Here is a 16,752-nt window from a genome sequence, read left to right as displayed (position 1 = left end):
AATGGTGGATTTAAAGGAAAAACTAGACGAGATGGATGTTATAGATATATATAGAACACTCTATGCAAAAACAGCAGAATGCGCATTCTTCTCAAGTGTACATGGAACATTCTCAAAAATAGATCATATGTTGGGAAACAAGGCAAGATTCAATAAATTTAGGAAGGTTAAAGTCATATCAAGCTTCTTTTCTGACCATAATTCTATGAAACTAGAAATTAAATACAAGAAAAAAGCTGAGAAAGGACAAAGATGTGGAGACTAAATAACATGCTAGTGAACAACCAATGGATTATTGAAGAAATTAAAGGAGAAATCAAAAATATTTGGAGACAAATGAAAATTAAAATATAACATAGCAACTGATATGGGATGCAGCAAAAGCCATCCTAAGAGGAGAATTCATAGCAACACAGGCCCACCTCAACAAACAAAAATCTCAAATAAGCAGTCTTAAACTACACCTAACAAAATTAGAAAAAGAAGAACAACCAAAGTCAGCAGAAGGAGGGAAATAATAAAAAATAGAGGAGAAATAAAGGAAATTGAAACAAAAATGAAAATAGAAAGAATCAATGAAATGAAGGCCTGGTTCTTTGAGAAGATAAACAAAATTGACAACCCCCTAGCCAGACTCACTCAGAAAAAACTGAGAAAGTTCAAATAAGTAAAATTAGAAACAAAAGAGAAATTACAATGAATACCACAAATATACAAAGGATTATAAGAGAATACTATGAACAACTAGACGTCAACATATTGCACAATCTAGAAGAAAAGGATAAGTGCTTAGATTCATACAACCTCCCTATACTGAATCAAAGGAAATAGAAAATTTGAATAGACCAATCAGAAGAGATTGAAACAGTAACCAAAAATCTCCCCTAAAACAAAAATCCACAACCAGGTAGCTTCTCTGAAGAATTCTACCAAACATTCAAAGAAGATTTAATATTTATCCTTCTCAAACTATTCCTAAAACCTGAAGAAGAGGGTACACTTCCTAACACATTTTATGAGGGCAACATCACTCTGATCCCAAAGCCAGACAAGGAAAACACAAAGAAGGAAAATTATAGGCCAATCTTACTAATGAACATAGATGTAAAACTCCAAAACAAAATATTGGCAAACTGAATACAGCAATACATTAAAAGGATCACATACCAAGATCAAGTGGTATTTATACCAAGGATGCAGGGATGGCTCAACATCCACCAGTCAATCAAGGTGATATATCACATTAATAAAATGAGGAATAAAAACCACATGATCCTCTCAATACATGTAGACAGAGCATATGACAAGATCCACTATTCATTTAAGATAAAAACTCTCAATAAAATGGGTATAGAAGGAAATTACCTCAACATATTAAAGTTCATATATGACAAAACCACAGCCAACATCATACTCAATGGGGAAAAACTGAAAGGAATCCCTTTGAGAACAGGAACAAGACAAGGGGTCCCTACTATCACCACTCTTATTTAACATAGTATTGAAGGTTCTGTTCAGAGCAATTAGGCAAGATAAAGAAATAAAAGGAATCCAAATAGGCAATGAAGAAGTGAAATTCTCGCTGTTCACAGATGACATGATTTAATATATACAAAACCCTAAAGAATCCATCAGAAAACTATTATAAATAATCAACAACTACAGCAAAGTTGCAGCGTACAAAACTAACTTACAAAATTCTGTTGCATTTCTATACTTTAATAATGAACTAACAGGAAGAGAACTCAAGAATACAATCTCATTTTCAATCGCAACAAATAGAATAAAATATCTAGGAATAAATTTAACCAAGGAGGTGAAAGACCCATACAATGAAAACTATAAGACATTACTGAAAGAAATTGATGATTACATAAAGAAATGGAAAGATATTCCATGCACATTGATCAGAACAAACATAGTAAAAATGTCCATACTTCCTAAAGCAATCTACAGATTCAATGCAATCCTTATCAGAATCCCAATGAGAATCTTCATCGAAATAGAACAAAGAATCCTAAAATTAATATGGAGCAACAAAAGACCCTGAATAGATAAAGCAATCCTAAGAGAAAAGAATAAAGCTGGAAGCATCACAATCCCTGACTTCAAAATATCCTTCAAAGCTATTTCAACCAAAACAGCATGGTACTGGTAGAAAAAACAGGCACACAGATCAATGGAATAGAACTGAAAGCCCAGAAATAAAACCACACATCTACAGACAGGTAATCTTCAACAAAGGACCTAAGAACACATGATGAAGAAAGGAAAGTCTCTTCAATAAATGGTGTTGGGAAAATTGGACAGCCACATGCAAAAGAATGAAGGTATACCATTATCTTTCACCATACACAAAAATTAACTGAAAGTGTATCAAAGATATGAAGGTAAGATCTAAAACCATAGAACTCCTAGAAGAAAATATGGGCAGTACACTCTTTGACATTGGCCTTAGAGGGATATTTTCAAATACCATGTCTCCTTGGACAAGGAAAACAAAAGGAAAAATAAACAAGTGGGACTTAATCAGACTAAAGAACTTCTTCAAGGCATAGGAAACCAGGAATAAAAGAAAAAGACAACCCATCAACTGGGATAAAATATTTGCAAATCACATATCTGACAGGGGTTAATCTCTATGATATATAAAGAATTCATATAACTGAATAACAAAAAACACAAACAACCCAATCAAAAAATAGGCAGAGGATATGAACAGACATTTTTCCAAAGAATATATACAGATGGCCAATAGGCGCATGAAAAGATGTTCAACATCACTAATATCAGGGAAATGTAAATCAAAACTACAGTAAGATACCACTTTATACCCGTTAGAATGGCTATAATCACCAAGACAAAAAATAACAAGTGTCGGAGAGGTTGTGGAGAAAAGGTAACCCTCATACACTGCTGGTGGGAATGCAAACTGGTGTGGCCACTATTGAAAACACGATGGAGATTTCTCAAAAAACGTAAAACGGAAATACCATGTGGCCCAGCAATCTCAGTACTGGGTATTTATCTCAAGAAGTTGAAATGTTCTTTGCATCATTACTCACAATCGCCAAGATGTGGCAGCAACCCGAGTGCCCATCAACTGATAATTGGATAAAGAAGTTGTGGTTTATATATACAATGGGATACTACTCAGCCATAAAAAAGACAAAATCATCTCATTTGCAACAACATGGGTGGACCTTGAGGGTATTATGTTAAGTGAAATAAGCCAGACAGAGACAGAGAAACACCATATGATTTCACTCATATTTGGAAGATAAACAAACACACAGAGAAAGACAACAGTTTAGTGGTTACCAAGGTGAAGGTAGTTTTAGGTGGGCACAAGGGGTGAAGGGATGCATGTCTATGGTGACTGAGAAATAATAACGTACAACTGAAATTTCACAATGTTGTAAACTATTATGACCTCAATACAAAAAAATTCAAATTATGACACAGCAGGGAGAAAGAAGAATGGAATAGACATACCCATACAAAGACAGAGAAAACTGCATTATAATAACAATATCATCAAACAGACTATCTCATGTGATGGCAACTAGCATAGATTCACTGAGGTGTGTGCTACTTCAAATGTGAAAGTGGCAATGCAAAACTATAAGGAATATTAAAAATGAAGGAAACATATCCTCACAAGAAGAAAATAATTCTCTAATCATTGAACTTAAAGGCACTGAATTTTGTAAACTAGCTGATAAAGAATTCAAAATAGCTGTTTTGATGAAATTAAATGAACTAGAAGGAAACTCAGAAAGATAATTCAATGCAGTCTTAATAAGATATATAATCAAAGTGAGATTTTTGCCAAAGAGATAGAAATCATAAATAAGAACCAAACACAAATTCTGGAGCTGAGGACTCAATGAATGAGATGAAAAATGCAGGAGAGAGCATCTGTAGTAGAGTAGGGGAAATTGAACATAGAATAACTAAGTTAGAGGATAGGAATGTTGAAATAACCCACTTAGAACAGAACAAAGAGAAAAGAATGATAAAGGGTGAAGAAAGCTTATGTGATCTATGGGATCCCATAAAAGGAACAAATATTAGAATGAATGTGCTTCCAGAAGGATAAGAGAGGGAGAAAGGAAGCAGCAAACCTATTTAAAGAAATAATGGCTGAGAACTTCCCAAACGTGGGAGAGACTTAGACATCCAAGTTCACACAGCTTATAGATCACCCTACCATCTCAATGCAAAAAGACCTTATCCAAGACACATTATAATGATACGTTCAAAAATTGAGGACAAAGAAAGATTTTTAACAAAAGCTAGGAAAAAATGATTGTACCCTACTGTGAACCCCCATTAGGCTACTACCAGATTTCTCAGCAGATACCCTGTAAGTCAGAACAGAGTAGAATGACATATTGAAAATTTGAAAGAAAAAATTGCCAGTCAAGAATACTCTATCCAGCAGAGTTATCCTTCAGATGTGAAGGGGAAAGGGAAGAGTTTCATAGCCAAACAAAAGCTTGGTGTCTTCATCATCACTAGACCTGCCTTGCAAGTAATGCTGAAGGGAGTTCTTCTAACATTGGGCTTAGTTTGTTCTTCTTTTTCTAGTTCATTGTTCTTTAAAGTGAGGTTGTTTATTTGAGATCTTTCTATTTCCTTAATATATGCATTTATAACTATAAATTTCCCTCTCAAAATTGCATTTGCAGCATCCCTTACACTTGGTACATTGTCTTCCCATTTTCTTTTGCTTCAAGACATTTTTTTATTTCACTTTTAATTATTCTTTGATCTACTGGTTGTTCAGCAGTGTGTTGTTTAATTTCCACATATTTGTAGATTTTCCAACTTTTTTCTTGTGTTAACTTCTAGTTTCATACCATCATGTTCAGAAAAGATAGCTGGTATGATTTCAACCTTCTTAAATTTGCTAAGACTTCTTCTCTTCATATGCAAAATGGAATCTCAAAAGGAATAGTCACAATATCACTCAGGGGAACTGATGCTATCCCAAGTATATGAGGTTTTAGAAAGGAGTAGGCTAAGAATGATGTGAATTATTATATGACTGGGTCAGTTTGAAAGTGTGTGTACAATGATTTGTCTACTTAAGTGTTTAAGCAAGGGAGATTTTATAGCCAAGGAATAGAGCCATGAGAATCAACAAATATGCAAAAAATAACAAACCAACAAATATCCATGGGAATCAACAACTTGAGTAGACCTGGGTAAGTGGGAAGGGTGAAGGCTCTGCAAGGTCAGTACTATGCTAGTATGGGAGGTGACTACTGAGGTCCCTGCAGAGACTATCTGCACCAGAAATATTCTGTGTTCCATAACTAAATACTGGTAAGAAGAGCCAAATCACTGAATTACAGCATCTGGATAGGGCTTGGCTGTGTGTATAAAGCACAAAGGACTAATATAATAGAGTCTCAGATGAGCAAAGGCTCTCTTTCACTGGCCCTGTCTTCTTTGTGCTTAGTCAACTGAGTTTTGAGCTAGGCTTTGGTGGCCCATCTCCCCTCTCTCCCTTTGACTAAGACACTCTCTTCTGTGACAGAGTACCTCATCTACTCCATTTGCTTTCTGCTGTGTTGTGGAGTAAAAAGATATTTAAAATATAAACCTCTTACCTTCTAGGTGTTTGCTGATATCCTGGTGATCTCATTCATAACATTGTCGTGGGTTGAGGGAAACCACATTGTCCCTCAAAATCTTTCCAGCTCTAGAGGTATCTGAGGAAGGAATAAGTTGAGGGTGCTCATACTGGTGGACACATTACTTTGCTACATAAAAGACAATGTCATGTATTGGTTCTTGGTGATGGGCATTTTTATTCAAAGGAGCTGAAAAGAAAAATAAAACATATTGGAGAGGAAATTTGAGATGGGATGTAAATAACTTGTCAGAAAGAGGTTTAGGGGGGCAGGTAGGTGGCTAAAAATGAAGGACTTCCAGGATACCACACCCTTCGTTTAACTCCTTCCTCACTTGTCTTGACTTCTTACTCTCTTTTGCTTGTCTCCTCTTCTCCCTGATCTCTTTGTGGCCCAGCGCTCTGCTCATGGTCATATACTCTTCTCCGTATGCACTCATTCCCAAGGGTGATCTCATAAAGTCCCATGGCTTTAAATACCATTTATATACAGAAACTCCCAAATTTGTGTATCCAGCTCAGTCAGACCTCTCCTCTCAATTGCAGTCTCATATATTCAATAACAGCTCAACATCTCCACTTAGATGTTTTAAAAACACCTCAAACTCAACTTGTTCAAAAGTGAATTTCTGCTGAACCCTCTACACCCACCCAAACCGTAGCCTTCTTCATCTCTGTTGATGTCAACTCCATCCTTCAAGTTATTTAGTCCAAAAATCTTGGAGCCATCCATGACTCCACCATTTCTCTCATATTCCACTTCTAATTTGTGAGAAAATCCTGCTGCCTCTTCCTTCAAAATATATTCAAAGTCCAAATTCTCACCACCTCCATTGTTACCTCTCAGGTATCATCTCACACCTGGGTTCCTACAACACCCTGACTAGTTTCCCTGGTTCCACACTTTTCCCTCTACAGCTTGTGCTCAAAACTTCACAGAGACCTTTTAAAAACATAAGTCAGGTCAATTATCTGCTCAAAACCTGCAACAACTCTGTGGACATGGAGATGTAACACCCAAGTTCTTTTTCATTGACAGACATATTACCCCAGCTTCAGCAGTCATCCCCATTAAGGATTGCCTCAGTTGCAGAGATCATCCTTGTCCAAGGTTACATCCTTTCCCAGGGCAGCCTATATCCAATGACTGATCAGTGTATGGGTTTGTGGCTGACATTGTCATTGAGTCCTTATCAGAGCTTGACTTCTCCCTAGGTGCTACTGCTTTTTTCTCATTTCTTCCAGGTATTCACCCCAAAAACATTGCTTAACAAACTTTCTGAAGGATTAATTTTGTTTCAGAGTTTTCTTCCTGAGGAATCCAACCTGTGACAGGCTCCTCATTTAATACTGAGTCCCTACAATGCCTTACAAGTCCTTATATGATTTGGTCCTTTATGGCCTCTCTGACTTCTACGTCTCTCTCCCTCACTTATGTAGCTCCAGACAAAGTAGCCTCCCTGCTGGTCATTGAATATGCTTAGAGCACATATACCTTAGGGACTTTCCTTTAGCAGTTCCTTTTGCCTGGAATGCTCTTTCTCTAGATATATGCTCAACTAATTCCCTTACTTCCTTCATTTCTTTACTCAAAATCACCTTCTCCATGAAGTCTACCCCAATCTCCTTATTTAATATTGCAAACTACTGCTTCCTTTACCTCTTATCCTGCTCTAATATTCTTTTTGCTCACAGCAGAAAAAAAACTTCATAATGTCAGTTTATGACATCCCACACAATTTATTTACTTATTATGTTTATTGTTTATTGTCAGCCTCCTCTCGTTTGCATGTAAGCTCCATGAAGACAGGGATCATTGACTGTTTTGTTCACCAAAATATCCTGAGTGCCTAGTTATATCCCAAGTACTTGGAACAAAGTAGGTACTAAGTAAATTTGTTGAATAAATAAATGAATAAAGGAGATTTAACAGTATGAACAAAGTGTGTATTGAGGGAGGGTGTTAGAGAAAGAAGAATGGGAAAACCATAGTTATAAATCACTTTGAATTCTCGCTTGGTGATCTTGTTTCTTTCCCATTTATTTATGTAAATGTTAGCAAAAATAATAATTAGAAGAGCACTTGGCATCAGGAGACCTAGGTTCATGTCCAGCACTCTTACTAGCTTTATGACCCTTGTTTTCTTTTTCTCTCTAGTTTGATTTCCTTATCTGTAAAATGGAAGTAGTAACACTTAGCTCCCAGTACCCTGTGGAGATTAAGAACATGTGCCTGGCACATACTAGGTGTTCAATGAATACTTATTGCCATCCCATCACCCTCCAGAGATGAATGATATAAACTAAATTGTGCAAATGTCATGTAGTGTGTGCTTGAAACAATAAACACAAAAATGGGTACTCACATTCATTATATTACATATGGGCTTCAAATTTAACTCTGTGCTGCATCCCTGTTTCATGAATTTGGGGTAGGGGAAGAAATCTGCCCAATTTCTACTTAATCAGTGACCTCTTAAGCCTCTTCATTTCATTTCCAGGATCAGGGTAACAATTGAAAAAATGCACGAACATGTTGTCTGTAATAGCCTTTGATCTCCAACAAAACAAAACAAAACCCTGAAAACAACAGGGACATAGTGACTCAGCTGTAGAGAACAGCGGAGAAGAATCATCAGCTATAGGTCTCAGTATTAAACACACGGCTGAATTAATAACCATGGATAAATAATTTCAGCTATCCCAGCCTTCCCACTTGTTTTTCTTTCTAGATCACTCCTCCTCCTCCCTCAAAGCCAGCATGGGCTGGTTTCTCATCATTCAGTTGTCTGCTCAAATATCTACTCAGTTAGGCCTTTTTCTGAAAAGCCATAGCTGAAATAGCTCCCTTATTTCAGTTACTCTCTATCTCACTGCTTTGCTTTGTTTTCTTCATATGACTTAACATTATTGAAATTGTATAGGTTATTTATCTACATAATTGTTGTTTTTCCCCCTCTCTGAGAATCTAAGCCCCCTAAAAGTATGGACCTTATCTATCTCCTTCATCACTATTGGCCAAGTCCATCAAATGTAGTTGAATAAATGAATGATTTAACCTACAAAATAGGATACACCTTGCCCTCCTAACCACCCAGGAATGTTATGAAGATTAATGAGTTCTCTGAGAAAGTTCTCAGGAAAGGAAAGAGCTTTGTACATCCAAAGAATTATTTAAAGTCACATTTCAGTAACAGAATTTCTGGACTGTATTCACTAGCTAAATGTCACTGGTGCATTCCTAAATATAAAGGTTTACCAAAAGGACATGGGCTCTACCCTCTTGAGAACTAAATGGAATTCATCTTTATTAAGTACCTGCACTGCACTATGTTATATGCAAGTTTCTAAGTTATATGCAGTTTCTTGTTTAGTTTTCAACAGAACTGAGTAAGATAAGGATTATTATCCACAATAATAGGCTTAGGAAGATTAGGTCACTTGCCCAAAATCACAGAGCTAGTGGAGTCAGGAATTAATGCCCACTCTACTGACCTCACTCTTTCTCCTAGTCTATGTTCTTTTGAGGAGCATGTGGCCTTCAGATCTATGTTTCTTAGGCCAAAGTTAACCATACTATCTCCATAGTTGAAACTGGTCTATCTGAAAATAGGGAAGAAAATAGAGCTTTGCTAGCTTAGTTACTTGTTTGCTGAAATCCTAGTTGAAAGAGATCTGGGTAATTTGGAAACTTGAGGATTGGAGAAGCCAAACTTTTTTACCCTAAACTAGGTTTTCTGAGAGCAAGGGCAAGGTGATGGGAGATTTATCAGGAAATAAGATTAGGGGCAAGAAAAGACTAATTTCCCAATTGGTATTGATGATGATAAGAATCATCTGGGATGTCTGGCAGACCTTTTTCAGGTCCCTCCACTACCCTGCCAAGAAATTTTGATTCATTAAATTTAAGGTGGGGCTCTGGAATTTATATTTTAGCAAGAATTCAAAGTAAACTCATTTCAGGTAAGTTAAGGAAATAATGACTCTGCCTTCAATTTCCACCTACAAGTCAGTGATTCTCAATGTTGGGTCCCAGGACCAACAGCATCAGTCTCCTGTGAGAACTTGTTAGAAATATAAATCCTTGGACCCCACCTTAGACCTACTGAAGCAGAATCTCTGTTGATGGGTCCCAGTAATCTGTAGTTTAACAAGTTCTCCAGGTGATTCTAATATGTGCTAAAGTTTGAGAACTACTATATTAAAGAAACCCCAGCCCTGGCCAACAACAAAAAAACCTGATTATTTAACCCAAGACAACTCTAAGGCACAAAAAATGGCATAAGATGAAGTAGACTGGTAAACATGTTCATCCCCCTTAAAGTGCACCCATTCAAGATACGTCTCCAAGGGAGACCTTTTCAGAGAACAAAAAGAGGCTGGCTGACCAGAGAACCCCTGCCAGGGCAGAGAGTCTTTGTCTAACAGGTTAGGATATAAGCTTCGAGTCAGAAACTACTGTGTATTGTTTCCTATTTTCTCCCTTTTTCAAATGGTAGTTTTCATTATATTTCTTTGGTTATTTCTCCACAACTGCATATTGGCTATGTTGGGGTAAAGGGTAGTTTGTAACTTAATTACAAATGATGAGACCACTAGGATGATAGATCTGAAAATGGCTTCATACCAACTAGAGATCCTAAATTTAATACTAAATGCAGTAACTGGATAAGACTTTAGGTTCTTTCTCCTCTGAGGACATGAATTCACTACATGTAGGTGTGGGCATTTTTGAAAGCAGATCTGTGGGAAGAACGGTGTCCATGGATGCTTACTACCTAAAGTAAGAAGCTATACTAAACATTTCTGATTAGTTCATGGCATTCACTCCACATGTCACTGATTTTATTAGTAATCCATTTGGTTTTAGGGAGATATATCCTAGAGTTCAGGGATGGAACACATGCCTTGGCTAAGCCAATCAGTGCATTTTATCCATGAGACTTCAATGATTAGTCCAGGTAAGCCAATTCAGAATGCATCACAGGACATAGATTGTCTTTCTCTAGACTAGAACTGCTATAGCCTGGAACTGCTGGTCCAATTTTGCTACTGTGAAGAAAGGAAGCCTGAGAATGAAAATGACATACAGAGGAGGGACAATGCTAAAGAATCATAGACTGAGCCTGAAGACCAATCAAACTGTGCATGAAGCCCATCTAACCTCTGGATTATTTTAGTTACATGAATCAGTGGTGCTTGGTAACTGTTTAAACCTGTTTAAAATGGTCTTCCTATTACAAACAGGAAAGCATTCTGTCAGAAAAGGCAAATAAAAACTATCAGCATTAATTTGCATATGCCAGTAGATGTGAGTGCAAGCTGGAATAAAAACATGATTGTTCATGTCATTTTTGTATTGTTGATTATGTTACCCTCTTTTTTCCCACAGCTTCAATTTATAGTTGATTTTCCCTTATTTTCCCTCACTAAAAATAAACTGGCCTCTCTCAAGGGGATCCTTTAACAAATTTGATCATCTTCACATATATTTCACATTCTACTAATCATAAAAATTTGCCTGGAAGAAATAATGGGTTTTCAGGGACATGTAAGTTTTCATTAAATTAGGTTGAGGTTTGAAGGTTTGAATTAATTACACCTCCTTCCCTTATAGATTCAGAATCAACTAAAAAATATACACAGCAATAAAAGAGGGATTAAAATACCAGTTTTAATATATTGTTAAGTGAAAAAGCAAAATTCAGAACAGCATGTACAGATGCCACCATTTGTCTTAAAAAACCGATACACATACATATATAATATGCTTGTAAATACATGGATTATCTCTGGAAGGATAGATACCTAGTAACTGCTAACAGTGGTTTCCTCTGGAAAGTAGGACTGGGAGACTGAGGCCAGGAGTAGGAAGGAAGAAAGGATACTTACTTTTTACTGTATACCCTTTTGTATTATTTGGATTTTACCAGAGGCATGTGTCTTTTTTTCAAAAACAATTTATATATTAAAATTTTTAAAAGAATAAAAACAGATACCAGCTTTATTGCAGATAGATCTGGACTGGAGTACATGGTTTGGATTTCAGCCTGAAACGAGCTTCTACCCCAAGTCTAAAGACAACGAGATCTCACTCCAGAGGGAGAGAGGAGTCTATAGAGTGACATTTACCCAGCCACGTAGTGAAGGACTGCAGTCTTTCCCATACCTTACCATAAGGAATTAGCTCAAGAGCCAAGAGGGGCATATGCTGCTTCTCCATAATAACCATTTCCCCAATTTCACCAAGTTATTCCTCCTCCCATATGGAAGACTGAATGGGTGGCAAGTGGAGATGGGTAGAAATTTTCTTCCAAATATTTTTGAGAAGTTCAAGTCCGTTTTTTTGGTCAGGATCATGGAGAAAGGCAGAGGATAGATCCCATCATACTCTTGGATCTTTATTCTCTTAAGCCACAGTGGTCAACACCCAAGACTATGGTTAACAAAGAGGGCTTGGCTGTCCCCTTTGGGGGAGACCAGCAATATCTTAGGAATGTCTTGATCATCTCTGTGTAAGACTGGTGAGTAGTTCTGCTTTTGCCCCTAGAAACCTCTGAAATAAGTTAGAAAAGAAGAGCAATTACATTAACTCCAAGGTTACATTACACTCTAGGCTGAAAATTCACTATGTTAGTCTCGATTTACAATTATGTCCAGCCATATTATCTGGAATTAGCTTACAAAGATTATATAATGAGCCCCAAAGATAGCAATATAAGACTTCAAATAGTACAATGTCAACAACAATATAAAAATGCCTTAATTTGAACTATATGTAATCCATACCAACTATTAAACTCCAAGGGAGAAATAAATGCCCCAAATTAAATTTCTATTTAAAAGTCCAAAGGAATTAAAGTCCAAAATTCTGCCTTTCTCAATTTCTTGTTTTTCTCATTTCAGCCATACAGATCTCATAAAGATGTCTGGACAGATATAGGGTTCCTTCAGCAGCTGCAGCCTGGGCTGTCTTCCCCATGATTGGGTATACTTTCTTCAGGTCTTCAAGGGCTGAATTAATCTAACCCTACAACTGCATGTCATACATTTTTAAGAGTCCACAGGGTTAATAGGACATAAGACTATCACAGTATCAGCCTCACATCCAAAATATTAGAAAGCATAGTAATCTCCAGTCACTAGAACAGATATTCCAAGCAAATTTATGTCCCCAGGACTTAGTACATTGGGTAGTACAGATGCACATTGCTGTTGTCAGTAAAATATCTGAGCAGAGACTTAGGGGCATCAAAGATAAGAGAAGTAGACAGAGAAAACATAAGAGAAAAGAGAATATCTTTTTGGTTTCATCCTCAGTGGGCTGCCCGTCTGTCTGTGCTGGTAGTCTGGACTTTATGGCCTGTGAACTTAAACTAACTTGGAAGATATTTCCCAAGTGCTTGATTGTAAATGCCATAAGTCACAACCCCAAATTTTCAGAAGTCCAAGGCCTGTTACTGCTAATGTAGTTTCTATCAGAAGCCCAATGAGAAAGCATTGGCTTTGGCTAGGTGCTTCTCTCCAAAACCTTGCTTACTTTTCAATCTTGCTTTCCTAGGCTTTGGCTAACCTTCACTAAATCCTTCAATAATGGAAGGTACAAGGCCTGTTCCATTATTTATTTTTCTGCTACAGTAGGGCTCACCCTTATCTGCACAGGAGTTTCTTAGGGCCAGCAAACAAAGAAGGTAAAGTTGAAACACAACACTAACAAATATCTATTAAATTTCTATCTACCAATGCCAGCACTTAAAACATCATTAAGCCTATTGATCATCCAGCACTGATTCTAATCTATGTGTTCCACAGTCTTGCTAGGACACCATAATAGATGAGCCCACCAGTTCCTACATGGGAGCAAAGCCTATTTTCAGCCTCCCTTAGTTCTAGCAAGTGCCTTGCACACCTCATATGCTGGAACTCGGAAGTCCCCTAGGAATCAAATCTAAAACCTAATCTAAAATTTCTCAGAGTCTCTCTTGGTATAGGAAAGAAATTTGTATCTCAGTCTGATTCCAAATTTTTGCTCTTTCACTTTGAGGTCTTGGACAGATCTACGAATCCTTGCTAAACCCAGCCTTTACCCTGTGACTGAGGACTCTACTTAGAACCTGGCTTAATGCTCCATTGGGCTGGCAAAGCCCATGTGTGCTAAAGTCTGTCTGCACAGCCTGCGTCTGTAAAAAACCATTCCATGTCTGCAGGCACCAGACAGAGCCATTGCAGACAACAGAAACCCTAAATGCCACTGACGACCAATCTTAATTTCTCCACTTCTAGTTTGGTTCCCAAATGCTTGCCCTCTTATCAATTTTGTAAAGTTTCTCAGCCTATGCTCATGTATTAAAATGCAAAGTAATTACCCTCTTGATTTTGAACCAAGTTGAGCAATAGGTTCAAGAATCAGAAAGGGGGCAAAATGTTAGCCTTACTTTTAGTACAGTTAGAACTGAAAACGCAATTTGGACAGGAAACCAAAATAGGCTTCCCACTCCTCCTCAAACCAGACTTTTAAAGCTACCTGAGGGGCCTGCCTGGTGGTGCAGCAGTTAAGTGTGCACGTTCCGCTTTGGTGGCTTGGGGTCCACCGGTTCGGATCCTGGGTGTGGACATGACACCACTCATCAAGCCATGCTGTGGCAGGCATCCCACATATAAAGTAGAGGAAGATGGGCACGGATGTTAGCTCAGGGCCAGTCTTCCTCAGCAAAAAGAGGAGGATTGGCAGATGTTAGCTCAGGGCTGAGCTTTCTCAAAAAAAAAAAAAAATACCTGAGGGGAGAGTTGAAGTTGCAAAGACACACAGCTAGTCACACTGAATATCTCAGGAAGCTTGACACTTCATTAAGTGCAGACAGTCCAATCGCCCAAAAGAATGAAGCAAGAAGTGTTTAGCTATCTTTAACCTATTAACACCACCAAAGATAAAAATATGGGCCAGTAGATGTCAGACTTTACTCTTTTCACTAATTAGATCAATCAAACGTTCTCTTGGGAGGAGGAACTAAGTAAAAGGTTTGGAGAGAAGGGCAAAAAGTTTCTTCCAAAAATGTCTGAGAGGGTAGAAGTTCCAACTGGACGCCAGGCAAAAGCATGCAAAAAGGGAGAAGATGGTTCTTATAAATTGGAAAGCAATCAAGACTTTCTGCGTGCACAAATTTTACAAGTAGTCTCACATATGCGGCAATTTTCAAGATGATCTCTAAAATGTTTTTACCAAATCATAGACATAGATATGGAAATCATCATCAAATTTGATGAAGTACACAGAGGGCTTTGCTTCTACCTGATGAATAACCATGCCTGTTCTCTTGGAGCCATCGTCTTTGGCATATTCCACCTGTTTGCCTACTAAGCTGTCTATGACTTCTCCTGGCTCCCTCTCTGAGGGAAGAGAATCAGGGGAATCTGGAAGAATGTGTAGGTCACTGTCTTTATAATCATCTAAGAGCTGGTACATATATAATACAAGATCTTTCTCATAGGTAATGTAAAACCACGTGCTCATGATAGGCGCCTGAGCTAAGACCATTTCCCTCCATTCATTTTTGGAACCTTCCTCTGTCTCAAAAATATGTTCCACTGCTTTGCCAATCATAATTTCTGTTAAGTGTGTATCATTAATTCTAGATGATGCAACTTTACTAGGAAGGACTTCAAGTGAGGACACTCTTTCATCTCTGTGAAGTTCCAATCCATAAACAGTCAAATCCATCATATTTGATGAGATACAGAGAGGGATTTACAGGTACCTGATCCAAAACAGTTCCCTTCTACTGTGTCAGAGGTTCATCTCCATCCTTCCATCCATGCTGAATTCTGCAGCCCACGATGTTCCTCCGAGGCTGGGAGGTGGGTCTGCTCCTATGCTGCTTGTGGGCAACCTTTCTCTTCATCACGGTAACAGACACACTTGCATCACCTGCGCCTGTTTTGGACTGCTGCCCTGCATCTGCCTTTCCAAACGGGGTCTTCATGCCTGTGAGGAGCACAACAGCAAGGCGGGCCGAAAAACGAAATTAAGAAAAAAATTCAGTGCATGACACGGTGAGCTTTTTCTCCTAATTAGTGCACTCCGTGCACCCGCGCCTGTTTTTCCCGAAAGCTACACAGGAAAGCTTGAAATCAGGGCCTCCTGGCTGCGTGCCTGCAGTAATCTTCTTCCCCAGCTCATTCCGCCTCAGCTAAAGCAAGGGAGGTGCGGTTAGAGTCAACGAAATAGGGCGCAGCCCCCTATTCCTACCGCCTGGCATCCAACGCTGTCCAGGCCCAGGGGCACAGACTTCTCAAGGCCGAGAATCACAGGCCTCAAATCGGACACCTCGCTGCTGCCTCCGCTGTGAGCCTGTGGTGAAAGAGGATAAGCAGCCAAGGAGTTGGGTGCTTGTAAGACCTGGGAAGGCAGGATCCGTAGGCGAGGAGCGTGTGTTGGAGTGCGGCGGGGCAGGCGAAGAGGATGGCAGTTGTGTCTCCAGCGCTCGGCTCGCGGGCCCTCCGCCTTCCTGTCGGCGGCAGCGGCCACTCTGCCACATTGGGCTCCCAGCAGCCGCTGTCGCCACCGTGGCCATCTCCTCCCTCTTTCCGAGGGGCAGCTTCCCTCCAAGAAAGAGACCTCCCCTTCCTGCCAAACAGCGCGCGGCCCACCCTTTCCCCAATTCTCATGCCCACCACTGCCCTGGCCGGGAAGGCGCTCATTGGCTCCAGGTCCCGCCCCGCCCCTTTCCAAAATCAGCAGCAGCCGGCCCATAACCCTTCTGCCTAACTGCCTGGCTTCCCTTCCCGGTTCAGGGCTTCCAGGCTCCCCACCCTCACCCCCACCTCAGTGCCCCTGCCCCATCTGCTTTCCATCTTCTAGGAATTTGCTCTTCCCTTTCCCACGTGCCCTTCTGGAGTTATTCTTTATTTAGAGAACCCTCCCTTTCCCATCATTAAGGGGCTTTGAGGTAGGCGAGAGAAATGCGCTAGTGCTCAATCTGCCATCTTGACCCCATCTCTAGGTAATTTTTACCGACTGGTCATTCTTGGATTTTATTTCTTGAGGAGATTTTTTTCTTTTTCCTTTTTTCTCTTGTTCACCAATTGCAAATGAATTGTATGCACTATGT

The 16,752-nt window shown here is 39.0% G+C and overlaps 1 protein-coding gene across 1 annotated transcript; it reads right to left on the bottom strand.

Moving 5' to 3' along the window:
• Nucleotides 1–11,303: 11,303 nt before the first annotated feature.
• SPIN3 (spindlin family member 3) lies at nucleotides 11,304–16,341 on the bottom strand. The gene is given in 2 exon segments (XM_014861373.3): nucleotides 11,304–15,351; nucleotides 15,353–16,341. Coding segments are annotated over 2 exon segments (774 nt in total). The 5' UTR covers nucleotides 15,625–16,341; the 3' UTR covers nucleotides 11,304–14,849.
• Nucleotides 16,342–16,752: the final 411 nt, after the last annotated feature.

This window comes from Equus asinus, chromosome X (genome assembly GCF_041296235.1).
Source record: "Equus asinus isolate D_3611 breed Donkey chromosome X, EquAss-T2T_v2, whole genome shotgun sequence".
NCBI classification, from domain to species: domain Eukaryota; kingdom Metazoa; phylum Chordata; class Mammalia; order Perissodactyla; family Equidae; genus Equus; species Equus asinus.
This window is presented reverse-complemented; position numbering and strand designations above follow the sequence as displayed.